General features: G+C 45.3%; 1 protein-coding gene across 1 annotated transcript in view; it reads right to left on the reverse strand.

Moving 5' to 3' along the window:
• Nucleotides 1–16,361, reverse strand: part of flii (FLII actin remodeling protein) — a 108,688-nt gene that overhangs the window by 26,975 nt on the left and 65,352 nt on the right. The window contains exons 17-18 of the mRNA XM_086000021.1: nucleotides 15,517–15,600; nucleotides 8,180–8,351 (exon numbers count right to left, since the gene is read on the reverse strand). Of these exons, the coding sequence (XP_085856147.1) occupies nucleotides 8,180–8,351; nucleotides 15,517–15,600 (256 nt within the window). The remainder of the gene's footprint in view (nucleotides 1–8,179; nucleotides 8,352–15,516; nucleotides 15,601–16,361) is intronic.

Here is a 16,361-nt window from a genome sequence, read left to right on the forward strand (position 1 = left end):
GATAGCCAAGTTCCGCACCCATGAGGACGGCCTCAACCGAGATCTTGGGTTCATGTCACGCTACATGTAACCCCACCTGACACAGGGTCATCCAGACTCGAGTCGACATTGGCTTGTTCTCTCTACACAGATGCGGCCGGACCTGCTGTGATCTCCAGCCAAAAAAAATGTTTTTTGTCTGTTTTTTTGTTTTTCATACAGACCCCAGCATCTGCAATATTTGACCCCTTGTGACCCCACCTCATTGTTCTTTGATGTAATGTTTCCCTGACTGACCTGTTTGGACACCATTCACACCTTTGACTGCTGTGATTATCTCTCTGCCGAGGTGTGATAAATGGCAGTTGGAAAGGTTACCTGTAAACATCTGACATGATTCTCTGACTATATAAGCTGTGTCTTTATGCATTTCTCCACTTCACCTGAAGAAGGAGCAGCGCTCCGAAAGCTTGTGATTTCAAATAAAGCTGTTGGACTATAACCTGGAGTTGTGTGACTTCTTACATTTAACCAAGGTTTGATACAGGTTTAGCATAACTTCCCTACTTTTTAATTCTGTCCCTCTAGATATAAACCCTAGTGCTGGGTTTGCTTTTTTTATGGCCTTGCTAACCTGTGTCACAACTTTTAGAGATTTGTGTATTTGTACTCCGAGATCCCTTTGTTCCTCTACCCCACCTGGACTCGCACCCTCCAAGTGATGTGACCTCCCTATTCTTCCTACCAAAATGTAGTCTGTGTTGAACTTCATTTGCCAATTATATGTCCATTCTGCAAGTTTATTAATGTCCTCCTGTAGTTTGTTGCAGTCCTCCTCAGTATTGACTATCTTCCCCAATTTGGTGTCATCAGCAAATTTAGAAATTGTGTTTTTGATTCCAAAGTCTAAATCTTTAATAGAAATAGTGAACAACAGTGGTCCCAGCACTGATCCTTGTAGAACACCACTACCCACCTTCTGCAACTGTGAATAGCTACCCTTTACCCCATCTTTCTGCTTCCTGTCTTGAAGCCAACTTTAGCTGTCCATTCTGCTACTTGTCCCGACTCCACATTCTCTGATATAATTGCAAAATACTGCGGATGCTGGAAATCTGAAATAACAACAGAAAATGCTGGAAATACTCAGCAGGCCAGGCAGCATCCATGGAGAGAGAAACAGAGTTAACGTTTCAGGTCTGGCCTTGTTCATCAATCTATTATGTGGTACCTTATCGGAGGCCTTTTGAAAATCTTGATAAATTACATCTACTGCAATACCATTGTCTACTCTCCCTGTTACCTCTCCAAAAAATTCAATGAGGTTGGTCAAGCAAGACTTTCACTTTTCAAATCCAAGCTGACTATTCATTATGTTTTTGGTTTCTAGATGTTCTTCTATTTTCTCCTTTAGTAGGGATTCCATTATTTTTCTTACCACCGATGTTAAGCTGACTGGTCTATAATTCCCTGGACATGTTCTATCCCCCTTCTTAAATATCGGTATTACGTTAGCTATCCACCAGTCCTCTGGCACTGCACCTTTCTCAATGAATTATTAATGTGTAATAATGCCTCTGCTATCTCTTCCCTAGATTCTTTTAAAATGCGTGGATGCAATCCATCCGGACCAGGGGTTTTATCCTCCTCGAGTTTGATTAGTTTATTTAATATATCCCCTCTTTATTTTAAATACACTTATCTCATTACTAATCATCATCCAATGTCATGTCCACCTGTTTTATCTCCCTGGTAAATACTGAAGCAAAATAATTATTTAATATTTTAACCATCTCTCTATCATTACCTGTGGATTATCCCGTCTATCCCTTAATGGCCCTATTCCCATCCCAACCTTCCTTTTTTTATTGATGTGCCTGTAAAATATTTTACTATTTTGTTTTATGTTCCTTGATAATTTAATTTCATAGTTCCTCTTTGCCTTCCTAATTGTTTTTTTGACTTCTCTCCTAATCTCTTCGTATTCTCCCTTATCATGCACTTCCCCTGCTGTCTGTGTACTTAATCTATGTCTCTTTCCTTACCCTCAATTGTTCCCTTATGGCTTTATTCATCCATGGAGTCTCATTAGTGTTTACATAGAAACATAGAAGACAGGAGCAGGAGTAGGCCATTCGGCCCTTCGAGCCTGCTCCGCCATTCAACGAGATTATGGCTGATCATCCAAACCCTAGCACCCGGTCCCTACACAGACAGCCATCCCACCCAAGCCCTATCCCCGTAACCCCGTGTATTTAATCCCCTCTAACACTAAGGGTCAATTTTTTTTTTTTTATCATGGCCAATCAACCTAACCCGCACATCTTTGGACTGTGGGAGGAAACCGGAGCACCCGGAGGAAACCCACGCAAACACGGGGAGAATGTGCAAACTCCACACAGACAGTCACCCGAGGCCGGATTTGAACCCGGGTCCCTGGTGCTGTGAGGCAACAGTGCTAACCACTATGCCACCGTGCTGCCCAGTAGTTTGTTCTTTCCTTTTAGCAGAATATATTGTTCCTGCACTCTGCTGAACACCATTTTAAATGTTTCCCATTGCTGTTCTACATCGTTATTTGCCAATATTGTTGCCCATTTTATTTTCCCAAGTTTTATTCTCAGCCCCTCAAAATCAACTTTTCTCCAATCTATTACCCTGGTTTTCGTCATACTTATGTCCTTCTCAATTATCATCTTAAAGTGTATTATACTATTGCCTAGATGTTCCCCTACCTTTACTTCTCTTATCTGCTCTGGTCAAGTCCTCTTATCTGCTCTGGTTAAGTCCCCATTACTAGATCCAATAGCAAATCCTCCCTTGTTGGGCTTTTTACATATTGGGTTAGAAAGGAATCCTGTACACATTGTAGGAACTCCATTCCCTTATCCCCTTTACCTACCTCTTCTGTCCAATTAATATCAGGGTAGTTGAAATCCCCCATGATTATTATTCTGTTTTTTACTAATTTCCCAAATTTGTCTGCATATTTCTTCCTCCGCTATTAGGTGGTCTGTAGACTACACTTATCAGTGTCCTAACTCGCACCAAGTTCCGATCGCCCATCACCCCTGCGCTCACTGACCTACATTGGTTCCCGGTTAAGCAGCGACTCGATTTCAAAATTCTCATCCTTGTTTTCAAATCCCTCCATGGCCTCGCCTTCCTATCTCTAATCTCCTTCAGCCCCACAACCCCCCCACCACTGAGATATCTGCACTCCTCTAATTCTGCCCTCTTGAGCATCCCTGATTATAATCGCTCAGCTTTGGTGGCCGTGCCTTCTGTTGCCTAGACCCTAAGCTCTGGAATTCCCTGCCTAAACCTGTCCGCCTCTCTACCTCTTTCCTCCTTTAAGACGCTCCTTAAAACCTACCACTTTGACCAAGCTTTTGGTCATCTGCCCTAATTTATTATGTGGATCGGTGTCAAATTTTTTGTCTTAAAATACGCCTGTGCAGCGCCTTGGGACGTTTTACTACGTTAAAGGCGCTATCTAAATACAAGTTGTTGTTGTTGATTGATCCTTTATTATCTTTTATCTCTATCCATATGGATTCTATTTTTTGTCTTGCCGATAGCGGAGTCACTTTTTTCGACTGCCATTATGTTGTCCCTAATAAGTACAGCTACTCCACCTCCCCTTTTTCCCCTCTCTATCTTTTCTAAATAGGTTATACTCCGCAATGTTTAATTCCCAGTCCTGATTTTTCTGTAGCCATGTCTCTGTAATCCCTTCTATGTCTGGTTCCTTGCAACGCACGATTGCCTCCAGCTCCCCTGTTTTATTACGGACACACTGCATTGTTGTACAGTTTAACTCATTTTTAATAGGATTTCCTCTCACTTTATGTTTAACCATCTTTTTAGACTCCTGCTCCACAACACTATTTATTCCCTTGCCATCAATGACCTCCCTTACTTTATTCTTTCCTATGTTCTCTTTTCCTGTTTTGTTTATAATTAGGCTGGTTACATTTCTTGTAGATCCTCCCCCCCCCCCCCCCCCCCCTTTCTAGTTTAAAGCCTTTGTCACCTCCCTATTTACCCCTTCAGCTAGGACATGGGTCCCATCCCGGTTCCCGGTCAATCTCAATATAAGCTGCTTGAACCTGTCTGAGTAAAGGTTGGGGGCTTGGAGAAAAGAAGAAATGGAAAAAAATAAGCAGCTAGGATTGCTGTTCCACATCTGTATGTGATGATTGCTACTGGAAGGTGGATATTGGGCCAGGATCTGATAGAACAGCTGGTCAACATTCTCACAGCTCAGAAATTCAGAATGGGCAGCTGGGTGAGGTAGCAGAGGAAACCCTATCCCAGCCCAAGTCAGCGTCTCTAGGAGGGGGAAAATCTGAAAAATGCTCGAGGTCTTACAAACTATCTTCATGCAGAAAATCTGGATAATTTATGACCATTGCTGAGGAGAAAGTTAGCACTGAGGGCTAAACCAACATGGGAAAAAAATCCATAACGCACCATGCCCTGAAGCTGGCCGGGGCAGACAAAGCTAATGCCAAGTCATGCAAGCTGCTGCCCAACCCCACAGGAGGGAATAGCAGGCACCAGCTGCTGCTTTATCCCAATCCTGGTCACATGCCACAACAATTAGCAGTGGCCTGCAGCTCGCTGAATCTCCCAACCAGCAGTGAGTGAGTGAACGAACATGCAGACCCACACACACACAATGGCTACCTCAGTGGTTCTCTTTTAAAAGTTACTTAACAGCTCGATATACCGGCGGAGACACGACGGGCCGAATGGCCTCCTTCTGTGCTGTACGATTCTATGATCTGATTATCAACAATGTTCAAAAGCCCCTTCTCTATACTGAGCACCAGGGTGCAGAAGTGCAGCAGCACTGGGATGCAGATGTGATTCCAACAGAAACAGAGTTCCCAGTCTCAGTATTGTTGCTGTGAAGAGGCACCGAATAGAAGCCAGTTAGAGGGAAGGACAGAAAGTTACCCTGGGTCAGACTCATGCAACACCTAGGGACAAGTTCACAATGACATTGGTAGAAGCGTGACTGCATCCCTCTTGGCTGCAGTTAATGAGCAAGGATGGGGGAGAAGGAGAAATAAAGAAGTTCACTTTCAGATAGGTCATCCCCATATGCAAGGCTCGTTTAACACAAGGGCCTAGAAATTGGGTTGGGGCGCCAAAGTGGCGCAAAAGTCGCCTGAGCGTAGGATTTAGCACAGCGTTCGAGGCTTCAGTGATCGTCAGATATTCAGTTTCATTGCCCCTCGAGGGACACGGGGTGAGGCTCGAGGCGCTCCGCGTCCCTCTTAGGGCGCTGAAACTGAATATCGCAGCGCAACGTGCCGCAGCGCCACACGCTGCGGTACTGCAGGCCTTCCTCCCACTGTTAAGGGGGAGGGGCCTGCAACAGTGCGATCCCCGCTCGTGAGTGCCGGCAAATGAGCCCGGCACCAAGGAGAAGTGCCGGGCTCTCGGGAAACAGCCGGCAATGCCGGGGGGGGGGGGGGGTGGTTTAGGAGGCCGGAGACGGAGGTGCTGGCAGGCGGCCGCCGAAAAAGGCGGCCGCCCCGCACCTCCACCTTAACTTGCGCCGCTGCCGGCACAGTAAGGCCCCGTGAACCGGGCGCGGGTAGCGAACGGCGCAACTGCGGCGTTCGCTACCAAATATCGCGAACGGGGCGCTGCGCACACCAATGACATCATCGGTGGCGGCGCAGCGCAAATGGCTTACGCCACCATTAGCGCCCCTGCTGAATATCGCGGGAGGCGCAGCCAGTGGCGCTACAGCCACGGACTGCCTCTTTAGGCGCTAACAGGTGGCGCTACTCACCCAATTTTTCCCCCAAGATGTCCAAAGGAACACTCAGGCAATGTGGAGTCTTTCCTCTCTTCACAATCATTTCTTGTCCCTACCTGTAATTAAGATTTTGAAAACTACAGCCAGTGAGTTCAGACTTGTCTCTCCCTGGTCTCAAATCATGTTACTGGAAACTTTCGATTTACCAGCACCTAAATAACCGGAAATCTCGGTTAACCAGCAAAATTCAGGAGTAGGTTCAGGTAAGTTTTACTTCATATTGTACTTGCCTTCCTCGATCTGTTGCTGTGCGAGGGTGTGGCTGCAGCTGTTGCTAAGCTACAGAGACGCTTGGAACTTGTGGCCATTGTTCTGCACTTGTTGCTAAGCAACAAGGTTTGTTGCTTTATACGGAGCGGTCAGCTCTCCGTATCTTTTACTATAGCGTTCGGTTAACGGAATTTTTGATGAACCGGCACCACGTCGGTCCCGCCTAAAAAAAAGTTTCCTGTATTTTCAACCTGTGGGTGGGGGTGGGAAGAAGCAAAAAATAAAAAGGGCCACTATAACTGGGCAAGAATCATAGAAACTTGCAGCGCAGAAGGAGGCCATTCAGCCCATCGTGCCTGTGCTGGCTCGTTAAAAGAGCAGTCGTGCTCAGTCCCACACCCCCTGCTTCTTGTCCGTCACCCTGTGAGTTCCTCCTCCAGCACCGTCCAACTCCCTTTTAAAATTATTGATGGAATCAGCTTCCACCACCTTTTCAGGTCGAGTGTTCCAGATCCCCACAACTCAGTGAAAAGAAATTCTCCTCATCTCCCCTCTCGATCTTTTGCCAATGATTTTGAATCTCTGACCTCTGGTTATTGACCCACTGGCCCGAGGGAAGAGTTTTTCTCTCTCTGCTCTATCCAAACCTCTCAGCATCTGGAAAACCTCTAATCCTTCTCTGGTCCAAGGAGAACAGTCCGAACTTTTCCAACCTCTCCTCATAACAAGTCCCTCACCCCTGGTAACATCCTGGTAAACCTCCTCTGTACCATTTCTAAGACCTTTACATATTTCCTGAAGTGTGGTGCCCAGAACTTAAAGTTCTAGCATGAGCTCTGCTTTTATATTCTATTCCTCTATTTATAAACCCATAGGCTTTTTTAACCACCTGATCAACTTGCCCTGCCACCTTTAAGGATTTGTGTATATGGACACCAAGGTCTCTCTGCTCAGCTGCACGTTTCAACATTGTGCCATTTATAGTATACTGTCTTTCCATATTAGTCCTCCCAAAGTGCATCACTTCACACTTCTCCGCACTGAACTCCATCTACCATGCTTCTGCCCATTTCACCATCCTGAAGCCTATAACTATCCTCATCACCATCTACTATTTTGCTAAGTTTCGTATCATCAGCAAAATTTATAATGTTGCTCCCTACACCCAAGTCTAGAGGGAATAAAATCACATTAGTTGCCCATCCTATTCCCAGTGATCTTGCTGGCAAGCATTGTCCATGTTGGGAGAGAACAGGGTGAGGCTTGGCTGTGATGACCTCCACAGCCCACCCACCCAGGCATCCCTCCTCCCCACCCGGGCCTCCCCAGTGCCCCTCTGAACCAGCCTCCCGAGGTGTCAGCAACCCGAGAGGATTTTAGTTTTTATTCGAGTGGAGAAACCCAAAGTGGAAGGCCAAGGCTCAGAGTGTAGCACAGCACCAAGGTTGAAAGGAGTAAGAGAGAGATGTAATAAATCAGGAAGTAGTGGTTAGGTGACACCAAGCATGGGTTTCCTGTAGAGGGAAGGAAAGACGAAGGGAAGTGAAGAGTTCCACAGTTGTGAGGTCAAAGAAAGGATGGAATAAGTCAAGGTGCGAGAGTCAACAGACTGACGATGCAAGGTGGCAGAGTGCGTAGGCTGGCACAAACATTTCACTGGTTCCAGACTTTATCATTGAGTATTTCATCCCCTGATCTTTCTGTCCATACCTGTGGGTTGGTGTTCCAATACAGCCCACAATTGCATAATTAATATCCATGCAGCGAATCAGAGGCATCAACCAGTGCGCTACCACCCCATGCACAGCAGGCTTAATGTACTGTACTGCACCACTGGTGTGCTCTACAGGGGGGGCATCTGAAGCAGCAATTCAGTCAGGATTAACTCTGCCCACTGGATATTACACAGCAGGTAGATTATTACCTCAGTTTGCCCATGTAAACAAAATCCTGGTGAGAGATGACACTGCCCAGCACAAGAGGTAAAGAGGTTCAGTTCTCTGCCACCAATTCCGCCCGGAACTATACACCAAGTAAAGGCAGTGTGCACATTGTACATGCATTATACCAGGAGAGGAGAGTACAATACAATACATACAGAAGTTTCTTCTGCAATCTCTGTTAAAGGAAACAATTCTGCTTTATTTTTACCTTATAAAGTTTAGGCCGCACTGGCTTGAAATTGTCTGCCACGTGACATTTAATCTCCTCCGGTTGTCCTCCCACAGCCTCCCAGAATTCTGGCGTCTCCTGATTCTGTATCAGTTGTATAATCTCTGCATTTCCTTTTCTCTCGTTTTTATTTATCTTTTCAGCAAACAGTCTGAAAGACAGAAAATTCTGATTGCAACACACTTCAGATGGAACAGTTCCATGCACCCAAGAGCTGTCCCCACACAGTGCCTAATAATGGACTTCATAATGGACATGCTGTCTCTGAATCTAAAAAATAAAAAACTGGGAACAGCCCACAAAAAACAATCTTCAGCTTTGTCTTAGAGTCAGTATTACAGCACACAAGGAAGCCATTCGGCCAATCAAGTCCGTGCCGGCTCTCTGTAGAGCAATCCAGTCAGTCCCATTCCCCGCTCTATCCCCGTAGCCCTGCAAGTTTATTTCCCTCAAGTGCCTATCCAGTCTCCTTTTCAAATCATTGATCATCTTCGCTTCCACCACCCTCGTCGGCAGCGAATTCCCGGTCATTACCACTCGCTGCGTAAAAAAGTTCTTCCTCACATCCCCCCTATACAGAAACATTGAAGATAGGAGCAGGAGAAGGCCATTCAGTCCCTCGAGCCTGCTCCGCCATTCAATGAGATCATGGCTGATCATCCAAATTCAGTACCCTGTCCCTGCCTTCTCCCCATATCCCTTGATCCCTTTAGCCTTAAGAAATATATCCAACTCCTTCTTGAATATATTTAATAAGTTAGCCTCAACTGCCTTCTGTGGTAGAGAATTCCACAGGTTCACCACTCTCTGGGTGAAGAAATTCCTCATCTCTGTCCTAAATGGCTTACCCCTTATCCTTAGACTGTGACCCCTGGTTCTGGACTCCCCCGCCATCGGGAACATCCTTCCTGCATCTAGTCTGTCCAGTCCTGTTAGAATTTTATAAGTTTCAATGAGATCCCCTCTCATTCTTCTAAACTCTAGCGAGTATAAGCCCAATCGACCCAATCTCTCCTCATACGTCATTCCTGCCATCCCAGGTATCAGTCTGGTGAATCTTCGCTGCACTCCCTCCATGGCAAGAACATCCTTCCTCAGATAAGGTGATCAAAACTGCACACAATACTCAAGGTGTGGTCTCACCAAGGCCCTGTACAACTGCAGCAAGACATCCTTGCTCCTGTACTCGAATCCTCTCGCTATGAAGGCCAACATACCATTTGCCTTCTTAACCGCCTGGTGCACAAGGACACCCAAGTCTCGTTGCACTTCCCATTTTCCCAATCTATTGCCGTTCAGATAATAATCTGTCTTTCTGTTTTTGCCACCGAAGTGGATAACCTCGCATTTATCCACATTGCAGGAAACTTTCGTTTATCCGGAGGTTAAATGTCCGGAAAGCTCTATCTACCAGCAAAATTCAGGAGTCGGTTCAGATAAGTTTTTTTTCTTTTCGTTGCTTCTTTTCTCCAGTCCTGGCTCTGCAAGCGTCTCTGTAGCTAAGCAACAGCTTCAGCTAGACGCTTGCAAGCTGCGCCAACTGTTTTGAAGCTGTTGCTAAGCAACAGGGTTTGTTGCTTCACACGGAGCTCTGAGCTCCGTATGTTTTAACATTAGCGCTGGTTTCTACGGCAGTTTTGATCTAACGGCACCAGCTCGGTCCCGTCAGTGCCAGATACCAGAAAGTTTCCTGTACTGCATTTGCCATACATCTGCCCAATCACCCAACCTGTCCAAATCATACTGGAGTTTCTCTGCATCCTCCTCCAGCACACATGCCCACCCAGCTTTGTGTCGTCTGCAAACTTGGAGATATTACATCTAGTTCCCTCATCTAGATCATTTATATATGTTGTGAATAGCTGGGGTCCTAGCACCGATCCCTGCGGTACCCCACTAGTCATTGCCTGCCACTTGCAAAAAGACCCATTTATTCCAACTCTTTGCTTCCTGTCTGCCAACCAGTTCTCTATCCAAGACAGTACCATACCCCCAGTCCCATGTGCTTTAACTTTGCACGCTAATCTCTTATGCGGGACCTTATCGAAAGCCTTCTGAAAGTCCAAATACACCACATCCACTGGTTCTCCCTTATCTATTCTACCAGCTACATCCTCAAAAAATTCCATTAGATTAGTCACGCACTATTTACCTTTTGTAAATCCATGTTGACTTTGTCCGATCCGGTCACTGTTTCCAAGTGTTCTGCTATTACATCTTTTATAATGGACTCTAGCATTTTCCCCACTACCGATGTCAGACTTACCGGTCTATAATTCCCCATTTTCTCTCTACCACCTTTTTTAAATAGTGGGGTTACATTAGTTATCCTCCAATCCATGGGAACTGTTCCAGAGTCTATAGAATTTTGGAAGATGACCAGCAATGCATCTACTATTTCTAGGGCCACTTCCTTAAGTACCCTAGGATGTAGATCATCAGGCCCTGGGGGTTTATCGGCCTTCAATTCCATCAATTTCCCCAACACCATTTCCCTACAAATACTGATTTCTTTCAGTTCCTCCCTCTCATTAGACCCTATGTTCCCCGACATCTCTGGGAGGTTATTTGTGTCCTCCTTTGTGAAGACAGAACCAAAATATGTATTTAATTGGTCTGCCATTTCTTTGTTACCCATTATAAATTCCCCTGATTCTGACTGCAAGGGACCTACGCTTGACTTCACCAATCTTTTTCTCTTCACATATCTATAGAAGCTTTTACAGTCAGTTTTTATGATCCCTGCAAGCTTACTCTCAATCTATTTTCCCCCTCTTAATTAATCCCTTTGTCCTCCTTTGCTGAATCCTAAACTGCTCCCAATCCTCAGGTTTGCTGCTTTTTCTGGCCAAATTATATGCCCTCTCCTTGGATCTTATGCTATCCCTAATTTCCCTTGTTAGCCACGGTTGAGTCACCTTTTTTGTTTTATTTTTATGCCAAACAGGGATGAACAAATTCTTTAGTTCATCCATGCGATCTTTAAATGTTTGCCATTGCCTATCCACCGTCAACCCTTTAAGTAACGTTCCCCAATCCATCCTAGCCAACTCGTGCCTCATACCATCGTAGTTTCCTCTTGCCCAAAACCTTAAATCTGTGTCCCCTAGTCTTTGTACCATCAGCTAATGGGAACAGCCTTTCTCTGTCTACCTTATCCAAACCCATCATAATCTTGTACACCTCTATCAAATCTCCCCTCAACCTCCTTTGCTCCAATAACAACCCTAGCTTCTCCATCCTAACCTTGAGGCTAAAATCCCTCATCCCCAGAACCATTCTGGTAAATCTCCTCTGCACCCTCTCAAGGGCCTTCACATCCTTCCTAAAGTGTGGTGACCAAAACTGGACACAATACTCCAGTTGTGGCCTAACCAGCGCTTTATAAAGGTTCAGCATAACTTCTCTACTTTTGTACTCAATACCTCTATTTATGAAGCCCAAGATCCCATATGCTTTGCTAACTACTCTCTCAATGTGTCCTGCCACCTTCAGGGACCTATGCACATTAACTCCCAGGTCCCTCTGTCCCTGCACACTCTTTAAAACTGTGCCATTAAGTCTATATTGCCTCTCCCTATCCCTTCATCCAAAATGCATCACCTCACACTTCTCTACTAAATTCCATCTGCCACTTGTCTGCCCATTCTGCTAGCCTATCTATGTCCTGTTTCAGTCGATTGGTATCATCCTCAGCATTTGCCACACCTCCAAGTTTGGTATCATCGACAAATTTTGAATTTTTACTCTCTATTCCACTATCCAGGTCATTTATATATATATCAAAAAAAGCAATGGCCCTAGCACTGACCCTTGGGGAACACCACTGTCTACCATCCTCCAGTCTGAAAAACAGCCATTTACCACGACTCGCTGTTTTCTGTCCTGAAGCCAGTTTCTTATCCAAGCTGACACTGACCCTCCTATTCCATGAGCCTCAATTTTGTTAATCAACCTTTTTATGTGGTACTTTGTCAAATGCTTTCTTAAAATCCATGTAGACAACATCCACTGCATTCCTTTCATCAACCTTCTCTGTTACTTTATCAAAAAGTTCAATTAGATTAGTCAAACATGATCAGCGTTTTACAAATCTGTGCTGGCTCTCCTTAATTAACTTAAACCTCTCCAAGTGCCTGTTAATTTTTTCCCTGATTATTGTTTCTAAACCCTTACCTACCACTGATGTTAAACTGACTGGCCTGTAGTTACTGGGATTGTCCTTGCACCCTTTCTTGAGCAAGGGTATCACATTTGCCACTTTCCAATCCTCTGCACCTCCCCCGCATCTAGGGAAGATTAGAAGATTATGGCAAGCCCTTCTGCTATCTCCACCCCCACTTCCCTTAGCAACCTGGGATGCAAGCCATCTGGACCAGGTGACTTAGCCACTCTAAGCATATCCAGCCTTTTCAGTACATCCTGCCTATCAATTTTCACCCCATCCATTACCTCTACAATCTCCGCTTCTACCGGTATTTTGTCAGCATCAACAACAACAACTTGTATTCATATCGCACCTTTAACTTAGGAAAACGTCCCAAGGTGCTTCACAGGAGTATTAAAAGACAAAAAAATTTGACACCGAGCCACGCAAGGAGAAATTAGGGCAGGTGACCAAATGCTTGGTCAAAGAGGTAGGTTTTAAGGAGCATCTTAAAGGAGGAAAGAGAGGTAGCGAGACAGAGGTGTTTAGGCAGGGAATTCCAGAGCTTAGGGCCTAAGCAACAGAAGGCACGGCCACCAAAGGTTGAGCGATTATAATCAGGGTGGCCCAAGAGGACAGAATTAGGGGAACGCAGATATCTCGGGGGGGCGGGGGTTGTGGGGCTGAAAGAGATTACAGAGATAGGGAGGGGCGAGGCCATGGAGGGATTTGAAAACAAGGATGGGAATTTTGAAAGCGAGGCGTTGCTTAACCGGTAGGTCAGCGAGCACAGGGGTGATGGGTGAACGGGACTTGGTGCGAGTCATAACACATCCTCTTCCTCAGTAAACACCGATACAAAGTACTCATTAAGTATTCTAGCCTTGCTTTGCACCTCTAAGCATATATCACCTTCTTTGTCCCCAATAGGCCCCACCCTGCCTCTTACTATTTACATGCCGATAGAAGATTTTTGGGTTCCCTTTTATATTAATTGCCATTCTATTCTCATATTCTCTCTTTGCCAGTCTTATTTTCCTCTTCACTTCCCCTCTCAACTTACTGTATTTGGCCTGGTTCTCACTTGAATTCACCAGACATGCATCATACACCCTCTTTTTTTGTTTCATCATATTCTCTATCTCCCTCGTCATCCAAGGAACCCTGGCTTTGGTTCCCCTACCTTTCCCTCTTGTTGGAACGTACCTAGCCTGTACCGGAAACATCTCCTCCTTAAAGATCATCCATTGTTCCGTTACAGTTTTTCCTGTCAATCTTTGGTTCCATTTTACCCTGGCTAGATCCCCTCTCATTCCATTGAAGCTAGCCCTCTTCCAATTTAAAAGTTCTACTTTAGATTGCTCCTTGCTCTTCTCCATTACTAATCTGAACCTTATGATACGATGGTCATTCTTACCCAAGTGTTCTCCCACAGACACTTGGTCCACTTTTTTTCCAGCACCTCCTTCTTAGTTGGGCCGAGAACATACTGGTCAAGGAAGTTCTCCTGAACGCATTTCAGAAATTCCTCCCCATCCTTTCCCTTTACTCTAACATCACCCTAATCGATATTTGGGTAATTAAAGTCCCCCAATATCACCACTCTATAGCTCTTGCACATCTCTGTGATTTCCCTGCAGATTTGCTCCTCTATCTCTTTCTCGCTATTTGGAGGCCTACAGAATACCCCCAATAGCGTGATCATACCCTTTTGGCTTCTCAACTCTAACCAAATGGATTCTGTCCTCGCCCCCTCAAGGACATCCTCTCTTTCCAACACTACAATGTTTTCCCTAATCAGTACTGCCACCCCACCTCACTTTTTTCCTTCCCTATCTTTTCTGAACACCTTGTATCCGTGAATATTAAGCGCCCAGTCCACACCATTTTTAAGCCACGTTTCCATTATTGCCACGACATCATATTCTCACACTGCTATTTGTGCTTGTAGCTCACCAACCTTATTCACCACACTTTGTGCGTTTACATACATGCATCCAAACCTGTCTTTGTATTCCTCGTAGTCCTTCTTAGTCTGCTCCTATCTAATAGGGTACTACTTCATTCTCTAGTACTATCCAACACTCTCCCTGCTTTATGCACCTTATTCCTCTTTTCTACTTCTATATGCCGGTGCCCACCCCCCTGCCAATTTAGTTTAAACCCTCCCCAACCACACTAGTGAACCTCCCCGTGAGGACATTGGTCCCAGTCCTGTTGAGGTGCAACCCGTCCCTTTTGAATAGATGCCTCCTGCCCAGAACTGGTCCCAATGCCCCAAGAATCTGAAGCCCTCCCTGCTGCACCATGCCTCAAGCCATGCATTGTTCCTCCCTATCATCCTATTTCTACTCTCGCTGCCACATGACTCCAGCTGCCCCATAAGCTCGGAAACCCGGAGCTCGAGCAAGCAGCTGGAAACACTTCCTACACACATGGTCCCCCAAGACACATGAAATGTCCTGAAGTTCCCACATGGCGCAGAAATTGCAAGCAACAGGTAGCAGCTACCCATTCATGATCTAAAAAAATGTCTATTCCCTCTTTCAGAAGCTAATTAGTATCTTGTTTAAACTATTACTTTTATTTAATGTCTCTAGACTTCAGCTCTCGAGTATCGCTGTCTCCCGCTCCCGGACCGCTCCTGTTTCAGTTCATCAGGACCCAAATTTTGTTGCTAATACCTCTTATACGGTTGACAAATAAGTACTTAAGAAAAGTCAAGGATGAGAAAAGACCATTTGGCCCATTCAACATGTCCCTCTACTACTCCAGCCCACCCCTCCAACTGCATCTCTGATGCCCTTCATGCTTTGACGCCACTACCTTACCTTCAATTATTTATCATTGAGTATTTTTTTGCCCTTTAGGTCGGTTTTAAAATTACTTTTCACAAATTTAAGTTTACTTCCTCTGGCTCTACTGGCCTGATTTATTTTGAAGTAATATTCTGAGTTCACCTCATCTATAATTGTCAACATTTTATGTACCTCAGCGAGATTCCCCTTAGCCTTCTTTCTAGACTAAAGTTTCTGCAATCTTTCCTCGTGGTTGATCCCCTTTACACCTGACTCAGTCTTGGTGCTTCCCTCTGCACCCGCTCAAGTGTTTCCATGTCCTTCACAGGTGACCAAAACTGTACGCAGTACGCCAGGTGTGGGAATAGTACCTAGCTTTGGTGCTTCCACTCAGTGTGGCCTGCGAGCCCCTCCAGATGTAAATCTCAAGTCCATGATCCAGAAGGAACACAAAGCTGGAAAAAAAAAGTAAACTGTTAACATCCTGATATGAGGTAAAGGAAATAACAGAATCTCAGAAAGCTTTGGAGTAATAATTAAAAAATCAAAATGCTATAAAATCAAATATTATTCTGAAAGTTGCTTTCAGGGGATTTAGTCTTACAATGGTTCACGGAGGTACCGCTGTCAGGAGACCTGCCTTCAAGTTCCAGAACTGCAGAGAAAAGTTCTGACAAAACGGAGAGTGTCGAGATACACAACTCAGCATGGGGGGCAAATCCTTCTGTGCACTATTGCAACAGATCATTTAAATAAGTGTTGGGGGGGGGGGGGGGAAAGAGAGGGGGAGAAATGGTGGGCAAGGGAAAGGAATAGAATGACCTGTGAAATGGAGCTATACAAATCAGGGAAGTTGCAGGTTTAATCCCTGGTCTGTGCCGAGTTAGCGATCTCAGCCAATGCAGCAGCACAAAGGCTATAATTGTCTTCGGTGCCTTTCCAGTTAGGAAGGGGGAAATAACTTTTAGTCAGGATTCCATCTTGATTGTTATCCAGTAACATCTGCTGGAAAGCACATGCTCACTGTACTGACGCATGAAGAAGAGCTACTTAGGCAAGGTACCGAGGGCAGCGGGTCCCTGTGGAACAGTATCCCAGCACATGGCAGGGTAAGAAAACTGGAGGGGAAAGAAGTGGCAGAGCACAATGGGCACCAATGCACTCTTCCATGGAGTGTTAGTGAGGAATTTGTGATCCAAGTGTGCTTTTGTTGAGG

Source organism: Somniosus microcephalus, chromosome 11 (assembly GCF_052327205.1).
Source record: "Somniosus microcephalus isolate GS21.2 chromosome 11, FLI_Smic_1.0, whole genome shotgun sequence".
Taxonomy (NCBI): Eukaryota; Metazoa; Chordata; class Chondrichthyes; order Squaliformes; family Somniosidae; genus Somniosus; species Somniosus microcephalus.